Source organism: Papio anubis, chromosome 16, assembly GCF_008728515.1.
Source record: "Papio anubis isolate 15944 chromosome 16, Panubis1.0, whole genome shotgun sequence".
NCBI lineage: Eukaryota > Metazoa > Chordata > Mammalia > Primates > Cercopithecidae > Papio > Papio anubis.
In genome coordinates this window covers 28,546,537-28,568,035 of record NC_044991.1, presented here as the reverse complement: position 1 = coordinate 28,568,035, position 21,499 = coordinate 28,546,537, and the positions used below count along the sequence as shown (strand labels likewise).

Sequence of the window (21,499 nt, the reverse complement as noted above, 5' to 3'; positions counted from 1 at the left end):
TGTGGTGCAGATTGTAGCATTGGTGTGCCATTTAGGTAAAGCACAGATGAATGGGGAAGTGAGGCAAAAACTGTTTTACTACTCTGCTACTAAGGTTGAAAAATGGCTCTCAGAAACTGCTGACCTGCATACTCAAATATGTTGTGTGTGTGTGTGTGTGTGTGTGTGTGTGTGCTTTAATTTTACAAGTAGAGAGCCAGATATTTTCTGATTCCTGCTTCACGTTCCCTTGGAGAGAGCTTTCTAGGCCAGGCCTCTAGGGAGTGCACACTGATCTGTAATTATTGTGCAAATATTACAATAGAGCCTGTCTCCCCCTACTGGTCTGGTGTATTGTGGCTCTATAGGGGGATGCAAGGAAATTCTCCTTTTCATATCCAGACGCTGGGACTCAGCTGCATACCTCAGTCCTGCCTTATTGAGATCACTTAAATGATCACTCTTAGAAGATAACTTATGACTTAAATAAATTTTAGATTTCTATCAACATGCTAGAAAGCATACTCCAGATAAATAAAAATAGAGAGAATGAAGATTTATAGAGATTGAGATGAAAGGTTTTAAACCCTTTGAGCATTTCTGAAGGTATTCTCAGGTGTGCAGTGCCTGGGTTTTGGGAGTAAGGGATAAAGAGGAGAACTTACTTCCAACACACTGAAGATGACAACAGATAAGCAGAAAGCTACCAAAGAAGGAAGAGTAGAAATAGCCACGAATAGCATCCTGGTATCCTTGATCTGGAACGAGAGGATTTTATTTATTATTTATTTATTTATTATTTCAAAATAAGTACATCCTGTGGAGTCCTTGGCAAAAGCTGAAGGATGTATTGCTTCAGGAAATATCTGTCCAGTAATTAGGTAACGACTAATGTAATTGAGCAGAGACTTCATTAACTTCACATGCAAAGAATGCAGACTTGCAGAACCCTCCCGAAAACCATGAAGCAACACATCATCAACAATAACAACTCTAGCAAAAACAACAGCAACAGCAACCAAAATTCTTTACAAAAAGTTCTGATTTCCAGAACTGTCACATTATATTATTTAAAATTTCCATTTGTTACAGTAAAAGAATGAGATAGGTCCAAGACACAGGAACACATTGCCATATATAAGGGAAAATAACAAAGAAAAAAATTTAAAAAAGAAAAAAATTAAAAGTTGACAAAAACTATTTTCAAAGAGGCAGAAACACGGGTCTTATTAGACCAATACTTCAACTCCATTAGTTCTCCGTTTGCTCAAAGAAATTTAAAAAATGTAAAAATGTTCAAAAAAGCATGAAAAGAATGTATCTCCAAATAAAGAATATTAATAAAAAGATATAAAAGAATCATTGAAATAAACATAGATTGATATTATCCTATTCCAGGAATAGAATGAAATAAGGGTGGAAAAAATACACAGAACCTAAAGACCCCCTTGACACCATCAAGTGTACCAATAAACACATAATGAAAGACCCAGAAGGACAAGAGTGAGGAAAAGAAACAGAATAATGTAATTGAAAAATGGTAACCAAAACTTCCCCAAATTTGACAAAAAGAAATATACTCAATCCCTAAATTAATCAGAACTCATAAAACTTATGGAAAGCATCATGGCGGGATAAAGTTACTAAGTTCTAAAACGTCAAACAGACAAAGGCGGTTACATCAAAAGTGTGTCAATTTCTGTTTCTTGCCATGATGCAATAAATGGAGTTCTTACACCATAAACAAAAAACTTTAAGACACAATCAAGTGCATGTAATGACGATTTGCAGACAGTGAATATTGGCCAACAGGGATAACCTGATTAGGTAACCTTAGAGAAAGGAACCTAACACACAAATGAGCACTACAGTGGACACAGATTTCTTTTTTTCTTTCTTTCTTTCTTTCTTTTTCGAGACAGAGTCCTGCTCTGTCGCCCAGGCTGGAGTGCAGTGATGTGATCTCCGCTCACTGCAAACTCCGCCTCCCAGGTTCAAGCAATTCTCCTGCCTCAGCCTCCCGAGTAGCTGAGATTACAGGCACTCACCACCATGCCCAGCTAATTTTTTTCATCCTTTTAATAGATACTGGGTTTCGCCATTTTGGTCAGGCTGGTCTTAAACTCCTGACCTCCGGAGATCTGCCCGCGTCAGCCTCCCAAAGTGCTGGGATTACAGGTGTGAGCCACTGCGCCCGGCCGACACAGATTTCTTTTTGGATGTAATTTTTGACCCAGACGGAGGTGGTGACCAAGAAAATTGTGAGCTTTTTACACAGCTCAGAACACAGACATGAAAAGTCAGAAAAACACAGATGGCTGAGACTCTCAGAGCAAGATACTGGAAAGCAGGCAGCTACACAGAGCAAGGTCCCTGCGCTCTGCATGAGGCCCCTTTGGATTTGGTTGAGCAAAACATGGCACCTTGCAAAGGGCTCTAATTTGATGAATAGACCTTCCCCTACTGGGAACTAAGATTCATATATTTTTTCTCTCCTGTTTTTTCACCACTGTATCTACAAACCCCAGGACTCAGCCTAGCACAAAGAGCCAAGTAATACCATGTTTGTTGAATGCATATGTGAATTCACCTAAACAGAATTCTCAGTAAGGGAAAAAGATCTGAGGAAAATAAAGTGATTTTTACGACTTTATGTGTATTTTGAGTTTAGGTTGTGAATTGATTCAAGGAGAGATATTAAATTAGAATGTTGACCTCCATGTTTAGAGAACAGGAGAGGAATATGAACTTGAGTGCTGGGAAAGGTGACCAGCAGGATGGACTGGGTCCCATGGGTTTATGCAGAGAATATGGAAAAGGATGAGCCTCCAGTTACTAAGTAATTGAACAAGATATATTTCAGGTAAACATTTATTTTATAATCTTCTGTTGGAACGGGCAATAACTGTGGATGTGACTGTTATTCACTGACTCTCCGAAAAAAGTATTGATTCAAGGCAAGAAAGATTGGAGAATTGTTTTATCTTGACACGCTTTTCATAAATATGATATATTCTTGCTAAAGCAGATACCATATTCATCTCCAAGTTGGAAGGGTTATCTCATCTCCCCAGACATGCACCCCTTATAATATATTTTATCTGCTTTTATGGCATGTCCACTTTCTTGGTCACAGACATTGTAAGCCTCAGAGTTTTAATTTGCTTCTCTTCTCTATACATATGGCACCTCCAGTTGGTCACTGAAGCTGGAGATTGAAATCCTCCACATCCCCCAGGTCTGTCCTCTGGTTCTATGGAGGTGTCCTGTTCCATCAGACCTACCTACATTGCCCTTCCTTGTCTGAACCCTAACCTAAGTCCAGTCTCTAGTCCATTAAAGCAGTCTGTAACAGAAGCCTGGCACTTCTTTCTCCTTTTTATTAAACAAGTGTTTATTTCTGTTTTTATTTTTTTCTTTTTTTTTTTTGAGACGGAGTCTCGTTCTGTTGCCCAGGCTGGAGTGCAGTGGCGCGATCTCGGCTCACTGCAAGCTCTGCCTCCCAGGTTCACACCATTCTCCTGCCTCAGCCTCCTGAGTAACTGGGACTACAGGTGCCCGCCACCACGCCTGGCTATTTTTTTTTGTATTTTTAGTAGAGACAGGGTTTCACCTTGTTAGCCAGGATGGTCTTGATCTCCTGACCTTGTGATCCACCCACCTCGGCCTCCCAAAGTGCTGGGATTACAGGCATGAGCCATCGCGCCTGGTGGAAATAAATAGCTATTTCTACTGATAGATCTAGATCTAGACATTAATAGCTCCAAATCTGTAGAGGACAAAGTGCCTAGCTCTCAGGTGATAACCAACCCATATCTTCTGTCCTAGAATATCCAGCCCCAGATATCACCCCATTTTCTCCTCCCTGTCTCACTAAATATACATTCACCTACCAAGCCACTCGGTTTGTAGTAATTTGTCACAACAGGAACAGAAAAATATGTGGAAAAGAATGGAAGAGGAGTGTTGCTGTTAAAAAAAATACTTAAAATATGGAAATAGTTTTGGAAGCAGACAAGATATAGAGGTTGGCAGAATTTTGGAAAGTGTGGTAGAAAAATCCTAGATTGCTTTGAACATGGTGTTAATAGAAATATGGATGCTAAAGACTTGGCTGGGATGGGCTCAGTGGGAAGTCAGAAGCATGGTAGAGAAAAGCTTCCTTCTTTCTTTCTTTCTTTCCTTCTTTCCTTCTTCCCTTCTTCCCTTCTTCCCTCCTTCCCTCCCTCCCTCCCTCCCTCCCTCCCTCCCTTCCTTCCTTCCTTCCTTCCTTCCTTCCTTCCTTCCTTCCTTCCTTCCTTCCTTCCTTCTTTCCAGGGTCTTGCTCTGCTGCCCAGCCTGGATTGCAGTGGTACAATCTTGGCTCACTGCAGCCTCCGCCTCCTGGTTTCAAGAGATTTTTGTGCCTCAGCCTCCCGAATAGCTGGGACTACAGGTGTGTGCCACCATGCCTGGCTAAGGTTCATATTTTTAGGAGAGATGGGGTTTCACCATGTTGTCCAGGCTGGTCTCGAACTCCTCACCTCAAGTGATCTGCCTGCCTCAGCCTCCCAAAGTGCTGGGATTACAGGCGTGAGCCACCGTGCGTGGTCTAGTTACATTTTTCTTAGCAAATACCTAATTCTACAGACACAGACTGGAAGTAGAAATACAGCCAGTACCAGCACTTTAGGAGGCCAAGGAGGGCAGATCATGAGGTCAGGAGATCAAGACCATCCTGGCCTACATGGTGAAACCCTGTCTCTACCAAAATACAAAAAAGTTAGCCAGGCATAGTGGTGCATGCCTGTAGTCCAAGCTACGCAGGAGGCTGAGGCAGGGGAATCTCTTGAACCTGAGAGGTGGAGGTTGCAGTGAGCCCAGATCGCACCTTTGCACTCTAGCCTGGCAACAGAGCGAGACTCCATCTCAAAAAAAAAACCCAAAAAACAAAAACAAAAAAACCCCACAAAAGTAAAGAAAAGAAATACAGCCAGTAAAGGAGCTCCTGGTACACTGATGGGAGTTCACAGGGAATTAAGAGCACACTTCTGTGGGAAAATTGGAGGAAAGGGGATCATTGTTATTTGGTGGCAAACAGGTTGACTGGATTGTATCATGTAATTGTATGGAAAGCAGTATAGGTAAGCAGCAAACTTGGATATTTAGCTGAGAATATTTCCAAGCAAAGTATTAAAAGTGTCACCTCATTCATTCTTGCTGCTTACAGTAAAATTTTGTGATGAAAAATGTGAAGTAAGGGAGGAAGTCTTAAATGGAAAGAAACTAGGGCATGATAATTTAGGAGATTATTAGCATATTTTGCCAATTACTTGCTCATTCCCTCTTTTCTGGGACACCCTAAAAGTAACTCATCATTTACTGCTTTCCATCTGCTTCCTTCCTTGTCTAGAATATGGGTCTGGACCCTCCACAAGACAGGTAGAGAAGTCAGAGGGCCTTGTCCTGTGTAAGCATCCAAGCATCCACTCCTCCCACTAATGTTTCTAGAGAGCAAACTGGTGATGCTTGCTCACCTAAAGCATACATATGGGTTGGAGGAAGACAGAACCTAGCACAGCTTAGCTCTGTGATGTTCACGGCTGGCTTCTAACTTCAGAGAGCTTCATTTCACTCCACTTTCTACAAAGATTGCTCATGCCCTCCTTCACTTGTGGTGAGATTCAAATGATGCATTGGATTTGACATCTTTGCCATGAGCTGTAGAGTGCAAGGTGCTCACCCAGGGCTACATCTTCCAGCAGATGAGGCTCACAGTTAAATCACTGCTATGGTGTCCGTCAACTCAGGCACCCCTGTGTCTTTTCACAGAGCATCGCCTGTTAACTCTTCACCCACCCACTGTGGAGCCCAGGCAGGAGGACAATGCCTCCCCATTAGCTGGGTCCTCTCTGGTTGTACCTGTGGGTCACACATACAAGTGACGGTTTGTACTGCCTCCTACTTGGCTGTATCCCCCAAAGCCAGGGCTGACACCCCTCACTGCACTTCCGTTCCATCCCGTTAGTCACAGGAGGCAGCTATTGCCTCATTACCCTTTGCAAGGAGTTCAAGCGTAGAAGTGGCCCATTTGATAAGAATATTTATATGGACTATCTTATATATCCTGTGAATCATGATACTTTTAAAGTCAACTCTAATACATCATGTCTATGTCCACTGAAATGATAATGATAAAAGGAAAAATGATATCTGGACACGCAGACTGAAAAGGATCCCAAAGATTCTGCACACAAGGCCCCTATTCTATGGGGACAGGTGGGAATTCAATGGTATTGCTGACATATAGCGTTTGCTTCACTCTGTGTCATTCTGAGGCATTTGTGACCTCAGAGTTGTGTTTTCTAAGAATTTACCATGTGTGGCAGCTGGACTTCAAGTTATACCTAAATATCTCTGTCTCCTAGTACTCACATCCCTGTACATATTGAAAAGGGATCACTAGTGCAATTGATAGGATATTGAGAAAATGACTGTTGCCAGGCCATAATATACTTTGAGTTTTGCGTTCTGCTCTGTCAGATCACTTGCTCTGGGGAAAGCCAGTTGCCAGTTGTGAGGACACTCAAGTAGTCCCACGAGGAGGTTCATGCGGCAAGAAGCTGAGGCCTCCTGCCACCAGCTTTGTGGCTCAGTGAATGTGTAAGTTGATTCTATTGCCTCAGTAAAGCCTTCCTATGGCTATAGCCCCCACTGAAATCCTATTTTCAACCTCATGAGCCTATCTGAGCCAGAGCCACCTTGCCAGACGGTTCCCAGGTTTCTGACCCACAGAAACTGTCAGATTGCATATCTTTGCAGTTTTAAGTTGCTAAGTTTTGTAGCATTTGAGGTGAAGTAATTGATACTGGATGCATCAAGAGAGGGGAATGGAGGTGGCAGAGTGGGTGGAACTAGGCCTGGAGGTCTGCTTTCTGTGAGATGTGACGGGACAGTGACAGACACCTCCCTGTTTCTGATTCCAGTGGATTGCCTTCTGGGCCTGGTCTTTTCCTTATACTCCATGACTTCATTGTTAATACCCTACAGGAATTCTGTATATGCTATGTCTTATCCATCTTCCTAGGGTAAATATTTAAATACAAATGAATCAAAGCACATGGGCCACTTTCTAATCTTCATTGTTCAAAATTGAATTCCTCAAATTGAGGGGCGTAATTCTCTTTATTGTCTTTGGTGCTCGTCTGCCAGCATATATCAATGGTAGAAGCATGTAAACAGTCCCCTCCGCTCTTCTGTTTCACCCTATGAGGACGAGAGAGAAGTCTTGGCCTTCAACGGAAAATGATCAAACTAGAAAGAGTAACACTTTTGAGCTCCTCAGCGAACGTGCCCTTGGAAAACCCCTTCACCTGGGCAGTAAAGGAAGAGGAAGAAAGAGAGAGCCTGAACTGGTAGGAAGTCCTACCTCAAAAACATCAGTCAGTCCTCACATGGATGGCCAGGGCACTAAGGAGAGCTAATTAAGTTAATTTCACATTCTCCACGACAGATGCTGTTGTCATCAGTAGGGACCTCTCGTCTCTTTTTCCATCCTCCCACCTGTTCTTTCTGTCCCTGACTTACCCACAGTGACCTTTATGGTTTCACCTTTTATATCCCTATGCATGGTTCTCTGCTGGCCTGTGCTGATCTTTTCATAAATATTTTTGGAATGAGAAGACACATTTTTTTAAGCACCATGAAAGTCGACATCACATCCGTCTTTCAGGGTCCTGCTCCCAGACTCTTCTGACTTATCTGTTCACTGCGCTGGGCTGGCAGGGAAAGGTCATCTGCAGCAGAAAAAGCGACAAAATAGAGATACATAGTGTGTCTTGCCCACAAAATCAGCCAACAGATGAGAGATCTAGGACTGTGAGAAGTTCTGCCATTCCCCAGCACCTCACACTATTTCTCAATGTTTGTACATATCAGTATATTTTCTAGAAGATGCATTCCATCTAGAAATACTGTTTGCTTTGTTTGTCCCCAAGCCGGACCCCACTCTCCACTCAGAGCCAGGTCACAGTTGCCTTCTTCCCTCGCCCCTGTGGAAGGAGCTGCTCAGGTCTTTGTTCCCAGAGCCCTCTGCATTTTCCCCTCACTGCAGCCTCCTCACAATGAACAGTTGTCTTGTTTTTCATTTCTCCTGTTTCCTGTTAGTCTAGAAACCCCTCAATCAAAAAGGATGGTTACGAATATAAGTTGTCTGAGACAGAGCAGGGGTGTGGTCCATGGATGCTGCGGCCTGACAGGGAGCCAGCACTCAGGCCAACTCCACTCACATGATTCTGATTGAAAGACTGAATTGTGCAGCAGGGGGCAATCTGGGTCTTTCCAAGCTCTGAACAGTGGTGCTCACATATCTGTTATCCCTGGGCAATGGAGCCTGCACTCACTGAGGAAGATACCACAGCTGTGTGTTCTCTGGGCTGGGTAGAGTCTCCTACTCACAGGTCTGTGGAAGGTACACGAGCTGCTTCCTCACTTACCCCTCCCATGGGACAAACGCTGAGTCTCACCCCCCAGCCCACCAAGTCTAAAGAATCGTGCTCAGACTTCAGCTCTTCCTAGGGTGGAACAAAGATTACCAGGGGGATACACAAATTTGTGTGGACAGATCCTCCCCTTTCAGGCCTCTGGAGGAGATAAAAGAGGCCTGAGCCAAGAAGCTCCCTGTCTGGGGCCACAGGAGGTGGTGTCCACCATGGCCTGGACCCCTCCGCTTCTCATGTTTCTCTGTCATTGCTCAGGTGAGAACTGGTTTTAGGTGTCTCGGGTTAGCTCCTTAGCTTGTGTCAGCCCCTCTGGTTCAGATCCCCAAGACATGTATCTCTGGTTCCTTCCCCAGCCCCCACGAGTGTCTGTGCTTGCAAGTTCCCTCTCCCAGCCTTTGCTGACTCAGATGACTTCACTCTCTGCATCTCCGGGAGCATGAGCCAGACTTACCTGCATCCTGAGCAGTGGCTTCAGAGTTGGTAACTTTGCAATATAGTGGTCAGCTGAAGCCGGGCAGCCCTCCCAGGTGTCTCCTGAGATGCTACTCAGACTCAGATATCACTCAGGACCCTGGGGTTCCCATTCATTTCTCTGCATCCAATGATACATGGGTCAATGCATGGATTCTGCACATCCCTGGACTGAAGCCTGAGGATGAGGCTATTACTGTTGTACATGGCACAGCAGCTCCAAGACTCACACAGTACTCCAGACCCACTGGGAGGTTACACAAACCTCTTCTCTGATCTCCTGGCCTGGTGTAGTCACTTCTGCTGGTGGCTTTAATAAAGTTGATCTCACTGGGTGACTTATATTTTAGATTTTCAACCAGCACCTGATTTTTTTTTTCAGACAAGTAGATCTGAAGATGTGACTTAATTTTCTTCAATTCCACTTTTACATTGATTCATGCTCATACCTTCTCATTTCTCTCTGGTTTTCACAGGCAGAAATCCCTTCCACAGAGACAAAAATTCTCTGAATGGAGACTTTGGAGGAGACCAAAAGAGACTGGTTCAGGCCATGCCCAGCTCAGAGTCTAGGAGTGACTCAGAGATGCTTCTGGTCCCAGAGCTTCCATCTAGGCATTGGATACAATGTCTAGATTGGATACTGGATGGAATTGCATTCTCTATATTAGCAATAAACCATCACATATTTTGAAATAAAAAGAATACAATTTATAATAACTTCAATATAACATATTTAAAGGTAAATATTAAAAATGGAAAATCTTAAACTGAAAACTATAAAATAATGCAAGACTCATTATTAAAAAACCTTAAAATAACTGATATTCCTTGTTTGTAGTTGGAAAACTCAATGTGATTAAAATTTTTATAATAACAATTCTTCCCAAAGTTATCTAAGGAATCATTGTAAGGTCTTCCAGGAAAAATAGGTTTGCAGGGAATGAGGAGATAAAAATATCTCAACAAAGAAATAGAAAATGTAACAGAAAACATCAATGAAATAACAGCCCTGGGAAAATCCTTCTCAACTGCTATGGGATCTAACTGTATTTAAGAAAGGGGTGAGTAGGAAGGCGCCTTCCAAATCCAGGAACACAGGTGTCATTTTGAGTGACCAAGGTGAGCCAAGGGAGGACAGCTTTAGTCAGAAGAGCACAGACCAGGAGCAGAACACACATCTCTGAGGCTGATGGGCAGAGTGTGGGTGCAACAGGCCTGGCATTGGGTGCTCCTGAGCTGAAATTATGCTGTCACCTGCACTGTGCACCTAGGGTGACATGGTTCTGGTTGTTCTTCACCCCAGGGAAGGACACTGTGACCTGTTATCTGTTGGAGAATGAGGACTCAGAAGGCTCTTTACAGGAGAGGGCACCAGTGTGATATGAGGGTCCCTGATTGTCTTTCCAAAGGTTAGAAATGGAACCTGTGTCTTTCATTTTTGTGTGGAGAACCCAAGATCCTTTTCTACATAATCAAGGGTTATTTCCAATAGCTGCATTGGCCTGTCTCAGAAAGAGTGTGGGTTTGTCTTACAGCAATGGTGATCACTATTTTGGCCTACCTAATGCTACCCATGTGTCTGTGTAATGTGGTTCACCTAATACTACACATATAAATGCCCATCTCAGGTCCTCATCTCTCCTTGGGATATAAATGTGTGTAAGGGATTTGAAGCAGCTCTGCTTGGGTCCTAAGGATCAGGGTTATGGGTGTCTCCATCCTTCCCTGGGTCTCCTCCTCCTCACTGTCCTGAAACAAGACCCAGACACAGGCTCCTGGGGCTCCTGCAGGCCTTCTTCCCTGCTCTTGCCAACTGCGGGTGGACACTGCCCTGTGCTCACAGGTCTATGTCTCTCTCCCTGCTGGTCAATTGCCCTGCAGGGGCTTTTCTTTTTTCAAAAAGCAGGGATGTCAAAGCAGGGATGCGCCAATGCCCTTCAGTCATCATCATAAAAGAGTGACTGCCTTCCTGTGCCAGGCTCTGTGCCAGGAGCTGTGTGCCCCCATGTTCCCTTCCAGGGTCCTGCCCGAAGTCTGTGCTCACTCAGCCAGCCCCACCATCTGGAAGTGACAGTCCCCTCCTCCTGCACTGGCAAAAGCAGAAGAGTTGGGTGGACAGTGTGGCCTGCCCCACCAGCTCCCAGGAGAAGCTCTCTGTCTCTCTCTCATCCTGCGTGCGGGTTAATGACGATAAAACAATCCATCTACAACACTCAGCTTCATGCCTGTCTCTCTCTTATGCTCCATCCAGGGACACAGTCATCCCATGGTTTTTTTTTCCCCTGGCATCTCTCACTTCCTTCCTCTTCCAGATCCCTGGGATCAGCCATCACCCCTCCTGACACCCCTTCTCCGGCTTGGCTGCCTTCAGGCTCTTTGTTGAACCTGACACCAAAAGATGTCCTTCTAAAGTGTCAGTTTCATCTATTCTGCCCCCAGTTCACAACCTGAAACAACCTCCCATAGTGAATCAAGCCAAGCCCCTCACTCTGAAGCACAGAGACGTGCCATGACATGCTAAGGGGATGACAGAATACATCACCGATGAGAGGATTGAACAAGTGAAGTGTGAGTGGCAAGTCAGGTGAGGGCATTTTAATCCAATCTGGCATTTAAAATGTGTCTTCATTTCCAAAGTCCTATCTCTCCCTTATAATGTTGTCTGACTGCTAGTCCCAGAGCAGGACCCCACATCCCAGTGAGATCCAAGTCACAGTCGCCTCCTTCTCTGGTCCCTGTGGAATGAGCTGCTCAGGGCTTTGCTCCCAGAGCCCTCTGCATTCCCAACTTCCTACAGTCTCCTTTCATTGGATGGGGGTGATAGTTAGCACATGTCCTTCTAGTAATCCAAGAAAAACTTACTGAAAAAGTCTGTTTGTTCATATCAGTAATCAGGGGCTTGACCGGGGCATGGCCCATAAATGCCTCTAGACTGATACTCGCCAGGATCCCAGACCAACACCACATATATGATTTCCACTGAGAGAATGAAGTCTGGACAGAGAGCAGCAGGGGACACTGTAGGTCTGCCCAGTGGGCAGCCACAGCTGTGCCAACCCCTCCCACCCCACAAATTCCCCAGGGTTGGGCAGTGGACCCTGCCCTCACTGAGCCTGACTCAGCAGCTGCATCCTCCCTGGGCGTGGTCCCAGCACCCACTTCCTCCCAGGTCTGGCCTGCCAGACTCCCCCCTCCAACAGACCCTAGGACTTGAATAAATACATAGGGTGAGGTAGAGGCAGGCAATGTGGGGGACACATTTGCATCCATAACTCCTCCTCTGTGAGGTCAGTGGAGGGAATAAGAGGCCTGAGGCAGCCCACTCCCGCTCAGGACCTCAGGAAGACTGTGTTGACCATGGCCTGGGCCCCTCTCCTGCTGCTTCTCTCTCAATTCTCAGGTAGGGACAGGCCTCCTATGTCCAGGGCATGTTCCTCAGGCTTCACCAATCCCCTCTGGCTAAGATCTTACAATAACTTTATGCTGGTAGGTGACCCAACACCCGTGTGCATCTGTGTCCACAGGTTTCCTCTCCCAGCCTGTGCTGACTCAGCCGCCCTCCCTCTCTGCATCTCAGGGAGCATCAGCCAGACTCTCCTGCACCCTGAGCAGTGGCTTCAGTGCTGATCTCTACTGGATATACTGGTACCAGCATAAGCCAGGGAGCCCTCCCCGGTATCTCCTGAGCCTCTACCAAAATTCACTTCATGACCTGGGCTCCGGGGTCCCCAGGCGCGTCTCTGGATTGATGGAAGGCTGGTCCAATAAAGGGCTCTTGCTCATATCTGATCTCCAGCCTGAGGATGAGGCTGACTATTACTGTATGACTGAGCACGGCAGAGCTTCTCACGCTGACACACGCAGGTGGGGAAGTGGGACAAAACCTCAGTCTGCTCAGAGTCTTGTTCTCTGATGATGTTTAAATCTTATAATAACTTACATAACTTGAGTGGGATGAGTGAGATATCCTGAGCTCACAGGAACTGTCGATGAAAAGAGTCGAGCTCTGTAAAATATTTGAAGAGATTTTTTCCAAGCTAAATATCAGTGACCAATGGCCCACAACGCAGCCCTCAGGAGATCCTGAGAAGATGCACCTCAGGTGATCAGGCTGCAACTTGATTTTATACATTTATTTTTTTTTTTGTGAGATGGAGTGTCGCTCTGTCGCCCAGGCTGGAGTGCAGTGGCCGGATCTCAGCTCACTGCAAGCTCCGCCTCCCGGGCTTACGCCATTCTCCTGCCTCAGCCTCCCGAGTAGCTGGAACTACAGGCGCCCGCCATCTCGCCCGGCTAGTTTTTTGTATTTTTTAGTAGAGATGGGGTTTCACCGTGTTAGCCAGGATGGTCTCGATCTCCTGACCTCGTGATCCGCCCGTCTCGGCCTCCCAAAGTGCTGGAATTACAGGCTTGAGCCACCGCGCCCGGCGATTTTATACATTTTTAAGGAGACATGAGACATCAATCAACACATGTAAGATGTAGGTTGGTTCAGTACAGGAAAGCAGGACAACTCAAATTGGGGGGATCCAAAGATTGTCTTTTTGATAATTGGTTAAAAGAGTTAAGTTATTGTCTAAAGACTTAGAACCAACGGAATGCCTCAGGTAAATTAAGGCATTGTAGTGACCAAGGTTTTATTGTGCAGAGGAAGCCTCCAGGTAGCAGGCTTCAGAGAGAATAGATTGTAAATGTTTCTTATCAGATGTAAAAAGTCTGTTCTCTCAGAAATTCCAAAAATGAGCAGGCATATCTGGCTCCCCCTTCCCGTTATGGCCTAAACTTTCAGATTAACTTTGCAATGCCCTTGGCAAAGAGGAGGGGTCTGTTCACATGGATGGGAGTCTTAGAATTTCATTTTTGGTTTACAATCCTGTAACACATCCTCTAATTTGCTGCCCAGAGGTCATTAATGGCCTGGAAGAAATGATGTGTCAGCTGCAGTGCTGTCCACAGAAAGACTTACTCATTCTGCTGACCTGAATAGTGACATCAGAAAGATCCATCTGCCAACAGTCAGAATGCCCTTCCAGGAGGGTTGGGCAGTACCAGGGATGCTGGAAGACCTGGGATCTGAGGCAAGTAGGGGGCACTGTGGGATGGATCCTGAGATGACAGGGTTACCAGGCCACATTGGAAAACATTCCACTGGCTCTTACACACGTGGATAAGCAGGGACCTCCCTGAAGAGTGACTTTCCTGCCCCTGGGCTGCAGGACCCACATGAGCTCTGGGTTTTGGATAAAATAGAACAATTTCATTTATGAACATAGATGTGAAAATTCCTCAGCATATTCACAAGTAAATCCCATGCTGGACCTCTGACCACTAGGATTTAGGCTGAGGACAGGACATTTGTGAGGTCTGTGGGGAATAAGCATGAACTTTGGAGGGAGAGCAGGTATGAGAGGTGCTGAGCCATGTGTTAAATGCCCCAAGCAGGGAGAGAACCCTGGAGCTTCCAGTGCTGCTTGCCTGATTCCCTGTGGGAGAGAAAGATAAAGTTACTGGATACAATGCAATGGGGCTCATTAATGCTCTAGCAAAGAGCAGGCAGCATGCTTTAGCACAGTCTTCAGGAGAGAAAACGCAGCCCCAGGAAAGCTGTCAGAGACCAAGATGACTCATCAGTCACATTGAATTCGTAATGTATTTATGATGAAATATATGACAAATGCTTTACGCTTTTGTTCTTTTTAATTTTTTATTATCATGGGTACATAGCAGGTGTATATATTTATGGGGTTTATGAGATGTTTTGATGCAGGCGTGCAATGAGAAATAATTATATCATGGAGAACGGGGTATCCATGCCCTCAAGCATTTATCATTTGTGTTACAAAAGATCCAATTACACTCTTTCCCTAATTAAAAAATGTGCAATTAAGCTATTATGACCATAGGTATCCTGTCGTGCTATCAAATGGTAGGTGTTATTCATTCTTTCTAACTATTTTTATACCCATTAACCATTCCCACATCACCCCCTAGTTGCTACTACCTTCCCAGCCTCTGTTAACCATTATTCTACTTTCTATGTACGTGAGTTCAAATGTTTTGATTTTTAGATTCCATAAAAAAGAGAGAACATGTGATGTTTGCCTTTCTGGGCCTGGCTTATTACACTTAATACAACGATCTCCAGTTCCATCCCTCTTATTGCAAATGACAGACTCTTATTCTATTTTATGGCTGAATAGTACTTCATCGTGTATATTTACCACATTTTTTTATGCATTCATCTGTTGATGGACACTTCGATTGCTTCCAAATCTTAGCTAAACAGTGCTGCAGCAAACATAGGAGTGCAGACATTTCTCTGATGTACTGATGTTCCTTATTTTGGATATCTATCCAGCAGTGAAATTGCTGGATCATATGGTAGCCCTGTTTTTAGTTGTTTTGAGGAACCTCCAAGTGGTCCTCCATAGTGGCTGTCACTAATTTACATTCCCAGCAGCAGTGTATGAGGATTCCCTTCTTTCCACATCCTTGTCAGCATTTGTTATTGTCTGTCTTTTAGGTATGAGCCATTTTATCTAGGATGAGATAATATATCATTGTAGTTTTGATTTGCATTTCTCTGATGATTGATGATTTTGAGCACTTTTTTATACGACTTTGCCATTTGTATGTCTTCTTTTGAGAAACGTCTGTTTAAATCTTTTGCCCATCTCTTGACCAGATTATTAGATTTTTTCCTGTAGAGTTGTTTGAGCTCTTCCTATATGCTGGTTGTTAATCCTGTTAATCCCTTGTCAGACGGGGAGTTTGCAAATATTTTCTCCCACTCTGTGTGTTGCCTCTTCACTTCGCTGATTGTACCTTTTGTGGTGCAGAATCTTCTTAACTTGATATGATCCCGTTTGTCCATTTTCGCTTTGGTTGCCTGTGCTTATGGGGTATTGCTCAACAAATTTTTACCCAGACAAATGTCCTGGAGATTTTCCCCGAAGTTTTCTTGTAGTAGTTTCACAGTTTGAGGTCTTAGATTTAAGTCTTTAATCCATTTCTATTTGATTTTTGTGTGTGGTGAGAAATAGGGGTCTTTGCATATGGATATCCAGTTTTCCCAGCACTGTTTAATAAACAGACTGTCTTTTCCCCAGTGTATGTTCTTGACATTTTGTTGAAAGTGAGTTCACTGTAGACGTGTGGATTTATTTATGGGTTCTCTGTTTTGTTCCATTGGTCTAGGTGTCTGCTTTTATGCCAGTAACATGCTGTTTAGTTACTACAGATCTGAAGTATAGTTTGAAGTTAGGTAATGTGATTTATCCATTTTTGTTCTTTTTGCTTAGGATAGCATTGGATATTTTAGGTGTTTTGATTCCTATTGGTCATATTTTTAAATCATAAACCTGACTAGTCTGTTATCTATTATTTTCTTTCATTGGGTTTTATGTTGCATGATGGAAGTTGTTATTTTTAGGGTTTAGGATATTTGTTACCCTTTCTGGATTTTATTTAAATTTCGGAATTAAACTTTAGATTATTATCTTTATCTAAAAATCACACACACACAAATACACACACAGGTAGACAGATATATTTTTTATTATTGGGCATAAAATACTTTAATATGAACCTCTGCATCTGATATGAGCTGAGTCCTGCATACCTAGATAATAAGGGAAGAAACAATAATGTACAAATTTTCTTAAACAAACTTACAGTTCAGAAATGACTGTCAAATTACATCTTACTTTGCATGGTGGTGAACATATTTTTTCTAAAAAATTATACTATCAAAGGAAATGGATAAATTTTATCTTCCAGCCCTCGTCCTACCTTCCCGGATCCTCTCTTCCCCCTTGCAGGTCCTTCTGCTTCACAGGCGTCTGATGAGTGCAGGGTGTTTTTTCCTTTCCACGATGTTCACACTAACTTGTTGAGTCATATCGCCATTTCTATTTCTGATTATGAGGTGCATGTTTTCTTAATTTGTTGTTTTTGACGCTTGGATAAATTCCCTAATATAATGATAAAATTATGATTTTTATCCTTGAAATCTGCAGTTCCACTGGAGGTATTCCTTACTACTGATGTTTTCTTCGTGCAAGGAAGAGGCAGCCTCTCAGCTTGGCAGTACTGCTCTGTGTGTTAGAACCCCCATCCCTGGTCCCCCACTGCAGCTACTGAAGGTAGTTCCCAGAACTGAGTCAGTGAGAGACCCTGTACCTGGAGGCAGCTGGAGAGCCCTCCCCAGACACAGCGCTGTGGATTCCCATCGGGCTCTCTGTTGGAGGAAGGAGGGCCTGCTGCTCACCTACAAAGCAATAGCAATCCTTTCACTGGGGAGGGAATAAAATGCTCAAAAGAATGGGGTTAGATTTGCCATAAACCAGATCATGTGGCAGGAGGGAGAACACACTCGTTTCATTCTTCAGCCTCAGGCTTTCCAGAAAAAAATGTGGGGTTGAGGTCCCTAGGGGTGAAGCACTTGATCTTCTGGGGTCCGTGATTGCTTCTTAGGCACCATCCTTGGGAACAAAGCTGACCTCCTCATTACATGGACTCAGCCAGATACTGTATCTTATCATCACTGTACACTGGTTATGAGTAGTGGCATATTCACAGCAATTTAAACCCAGGGGTAAGTGCAACCTTAAACACCTCTTTATGCGTGAAGAGGGCCTCAGCTCTTAGAATCAGGAGAGAAAGTGAGAGGATGGCAACGGTCAACACCCTGAGGAGGAGTGATTCTCCTTGCCCCATTCTCCTGTCCAGGGATTCACTGCCAGGTGCTTCATCTAGTCTCTCTCAGGGTGTGTCCATGTCTCTAGTGTGACTCTTCCAAGTTTGTGCTTTCTCTCCTCTGACTGCCTGGAGTAATAAAAGGAGGGCGCTCTGCTCCAAAATACATGAACCCGCAGTGACACTCAGAGACTGCCCATTGGCAGGAAGACTCTTCTTATTCAAGAGCACTAACAGACATGTCCTTATTCATTAATTCAATGATGGAGATCCAATAGCATTTCTTTTATCATTGAAATGAGAGTCTTACCTGGAAGTTTGCCAGAAATGAAATTCTTCCTCCTGGACTTACTGACAAAGAAACTTGAGTTAGTGTCCAGTAACATGTTTTTACAATTTCTCCAGAAGATTTTTAAGAACATCAATGTTGGGAAGCAACTACAGTTTTGTTACTATGAAAGCATTACTGAAGATTTGTGTTTAAAATACAGTTCATGTAGCAGTTTATGACTCAATTATTCAACATCTCCATTCAAAAATCCAAGAACACTCAAAATCATATTTGTATCAGTGCTAAAAAGTGTAACTTGGCTTCAAACAATAGCCAGCAGTTGGTAAGAATACAGGCATAAGTTTGCTAAGAATATGATTTGTGGTTTATATGAATATTTCTGCTCCCAGAACAATCTCATGTAGACTGGCTTCTGGAATCTCTCCTGCCTCCTACTGAGCTGACTCTCCTGGAGCCTGGCCATAATGGTGCAGGACTGGAAGCTATACACTACAAGCACATGCTCTATGGCAGCCAGCACTAACCTGGGCAGATGACAGAGAAACAATGTGTGATAGTTCTGTTTGATTTATTTTCCTTCTTTCTCTTATAAAACTGTAATGTTGAAGGAACACAAAATTTGAAGGAAAGGAATCAAACATAAAGGTTAAATATTTATGTGTGTTTATACTGTTGATCTATAATATTTCTTGTATTTACTGTTCAACATTTCTATTTTATAAGCTTTTGTAAAAGAAATAACATATTTTATAAAAAAAACTCTCACGTGTGCTAGTTGAAAGTACACGTGAAAGCCACCTAAATGTAATAACAGAATTTGTGGAGACTAAAATGTGTTGATTTGTGACACAGTAAGAGTAATTTAGTACAAGTCCCCATCTGGCTCTGAAATCTAATCCTTTGCTGGTGTCCCTACACCTAAAAACCTTCAGGCTTTGCACCCACTGCAGACAGATGACATTGGGTTAAATTCGAGGGTCTCCACTGAGGGTCACAATAGGCGGGTGTAGCACAGTGCATTCTGGGAGGTATAGAACTGAGGCACAGGATGTGCCCAGTGGACACCGATCCATAGTCAGCCCCAGCCACTGCACAGACTGGGTGTATGGTGACCTCAATGACTTCTGCTCCCATGTAAATGAACAGCAGGAGATCCTAGGGTATTAGTGAATTACATATTCACTTTCAATGTCACACTCAAGATGAAGCCTCTACGATATTTGAAATTGAACTTGGACACCTTCAACTATTTTTGTTTCAAAAAATATTACATTTGCAAAAATACCCTAAACTATTTCTGAAGGTAATTGGAGTTTATTTTGCTTCCACAATAATACTAAACATAAATGATTAGCATATTATAAAGTAGTGAGTCTAGGCCTGGACAGCAGAAGGCACTTGGAGCCTATTCCTGAGGGGTCTAGGGGTGTTTGGAGCTGAGACCAGCCACTTCCCCTGTCTGGTGCTCTCTGTTCAGGGCTCACAGCTGTGATCTCCTCACCCCTGAACCGCTCACAGCAGTACTCATACTTATTCTCGTGACGGCCTCAGGTAGAAGAGTCTCATCCAGGGCTTAGGGTGGATCAGAAAGCTTGGGGTTCTCATTTGCATGAGGAGCTCCTCCCCACCTCAGAGTATAAAGAGAGAAAAGGAGAGAGTTGGGAAAAGCTTTACTTCAACTGTGGGGCAAAAAGGCAGGACTCAAGACAATCTCAAGAATGGCCTGGTCCCTTCTCCTGCTCCCTGCTTCATTCACTGCACAGGTGACTGGACATGGGGCCACGGAAGGGGCCCTGGGAAGCCCATGGAGAGCTGCTTTCTCCTCTTATTGACAGACCCAGAATCACCATGTCTGTGTCTTTCCCACTTTTATGGCCTTGGGCCGCATCTGCGCTGACTCAGTCACCCTCAGTCCCTGGGGCTCTGGGCCAGCGGGCCACCATCTCCCGCACTGGAAGCAGCTCCACTTTGGTTGTTGGTATGATGTCCACTGGTTCCAGCAGCTCCAAGGAATGACCCCCAAACTCCTCATCTATGAAAACAATTGGGGAGCCCTGTGGGTCCCTGACAATTCTCTGGCTTCAAGTCTGGCAACTCCATCTTCCTGACCATCACTGTGCTACACCCTGAGGATGAGGCTGATTATTACCACCAGTTCTACAGAAACAGCCTGAGTGCTTTCACAGTGCCCCGGGTTGAAGAAAGTGAGACCAAAACACGCGGCGGTGTGCCCAGCCACGCAGCTCTCCCATGCACCCCTACTCTGCAGCTAAGTCAACGTGTTCTTTCACTAGTATGTCCTGAAACTGGGGCCTGAGAACTTCTTCAGGGTAATTTTTCTAGGGAATATGTCCTCACCCTCTCAATATCTGCCCCAAATTCACTCTGTGCACAATACCGTGCGCTCTTTCTCAGAGGTAGCAGCTAGTCCGGAACGCCAGAGGCCAGATTCCCCGTGGTGGAGAACATATGGGTGAATCAGTCAGCCGGGGCTTCCACAGCAACACACCACAGACTGGAGTTTTCCCCAACAGATATTTATTTTCTCACTGTTCTGGAGTGTGAAGGACCAGATGAAGGTGCCACCCCGTTTGGTTTTCTCTTTGCCCTCTTTCCTTTGCTTCCAGATGGCTCTTTTCTCACTGTGTCCTCACATGGCCACTCCCAGGTCTGCGTGTGGTTTTTGTACAAATTTCTGATGAAGTCATTAGTCCTTTTGGATTAGAGACTCATTCTTATGACCTCATTGATTCCTAACTATCTTAGTGTCCAGATCTCCCAATACAGACAAATTGGTAATTTAGTTATAACATAAAAAATTGGGGAGCCGGGCACAGTGGTTCATGCCTGTAATCCATTAGGGGGCCAGGCTCAGTGGCTCACGCCTGTAATTCCAGCACTTTGGGAAGCTTAGGTGGGCAGATCACGAGGTCAGTAGATCACAACCATCCTGGCTAACATGGTGAAACCCCGTCTCTCCTAAAAATACAAAAAGTTAGCTGGGCATGGTGGTACATGCCTGTAGTCCCAGCTACTTGGGAGGCTGAGGCAGGAGAATCGCTGGAACCCGGGAGACAGAGGTTGCAGTGAGGTAACATCACCCCACTGCACTCCAGCGTGGGTGACAGAGCAAGACTCCATCTTAAAAAAAAAGGGGGTGGACACAATATAATTTGTAACAAAGGATCAGGGGTCCAGGAACCCAGAGTCCATCTGTGTTTGACACAGGAGAGGTGATGCTGCAGAGGCCACCTGGTCACTCCATTCCTCTGAGTTCCTACTATGTGCCAGATTCTGGATGTGTTCTTGGTGCTCAGGGTACAATGTGGATAAGACAGGAAGGTCCCTGTCCTCCAGCAACTGATGATATTTAGGAGAAAACAGAGCACATCAGTAAACATATCCACAAGAATATGATATGTTTTAGGAAAATGAAGAGAGGTGAGTTTTGGCGAGGGGGGGCGAGCAGACTTAGAGGGGTTGATGACAAAGATGCAGAGACCGATTAAGGTTGTAAAATTCACCCACTGCACATGAAGTGAACTAAGAGGAGGTAAGAGTCCAGGCAGGGCCAGAT

General features: G+C 44.4%; 1 long non-coding RNA gene and 1 gene segment (V, D, J or C); one reads left to right on the top strand and one right to left on the bottom strand.

The window, feature by feature from the left end:
* The first annotated feature begins 11,942 nt into the window (after positions 1 to 11,942).
* Positions 11,943 to 13,029, top strand: LOC110740614. The segment is given in 2 exon segments: positions 11,943 to 12,333; positions 12,458 to 13,029. Coding segments are annotated over 2 exon segments (432 nt in total).
* A 2,939-nt stretch (positions 13,030 to 15,968) lies between these two features.
* On the bottom strand, positions 15,969 to 20,801 carry LOC108580858. The gene is made up of 3 exons (XR_001892404.3): positions 18,447 to 20,801; positions 17,941 to 17,981; positions 15,969 to 17,202 (listed from the first exon to the last, which is right to left on the bottom strand). It is a non-coding gene; the product is annotated as an uncharacterized LOC108580858 (long non-coding RNA).
* Positions 20,802 to 21,499: the final 698 nt, after the last annotated feature.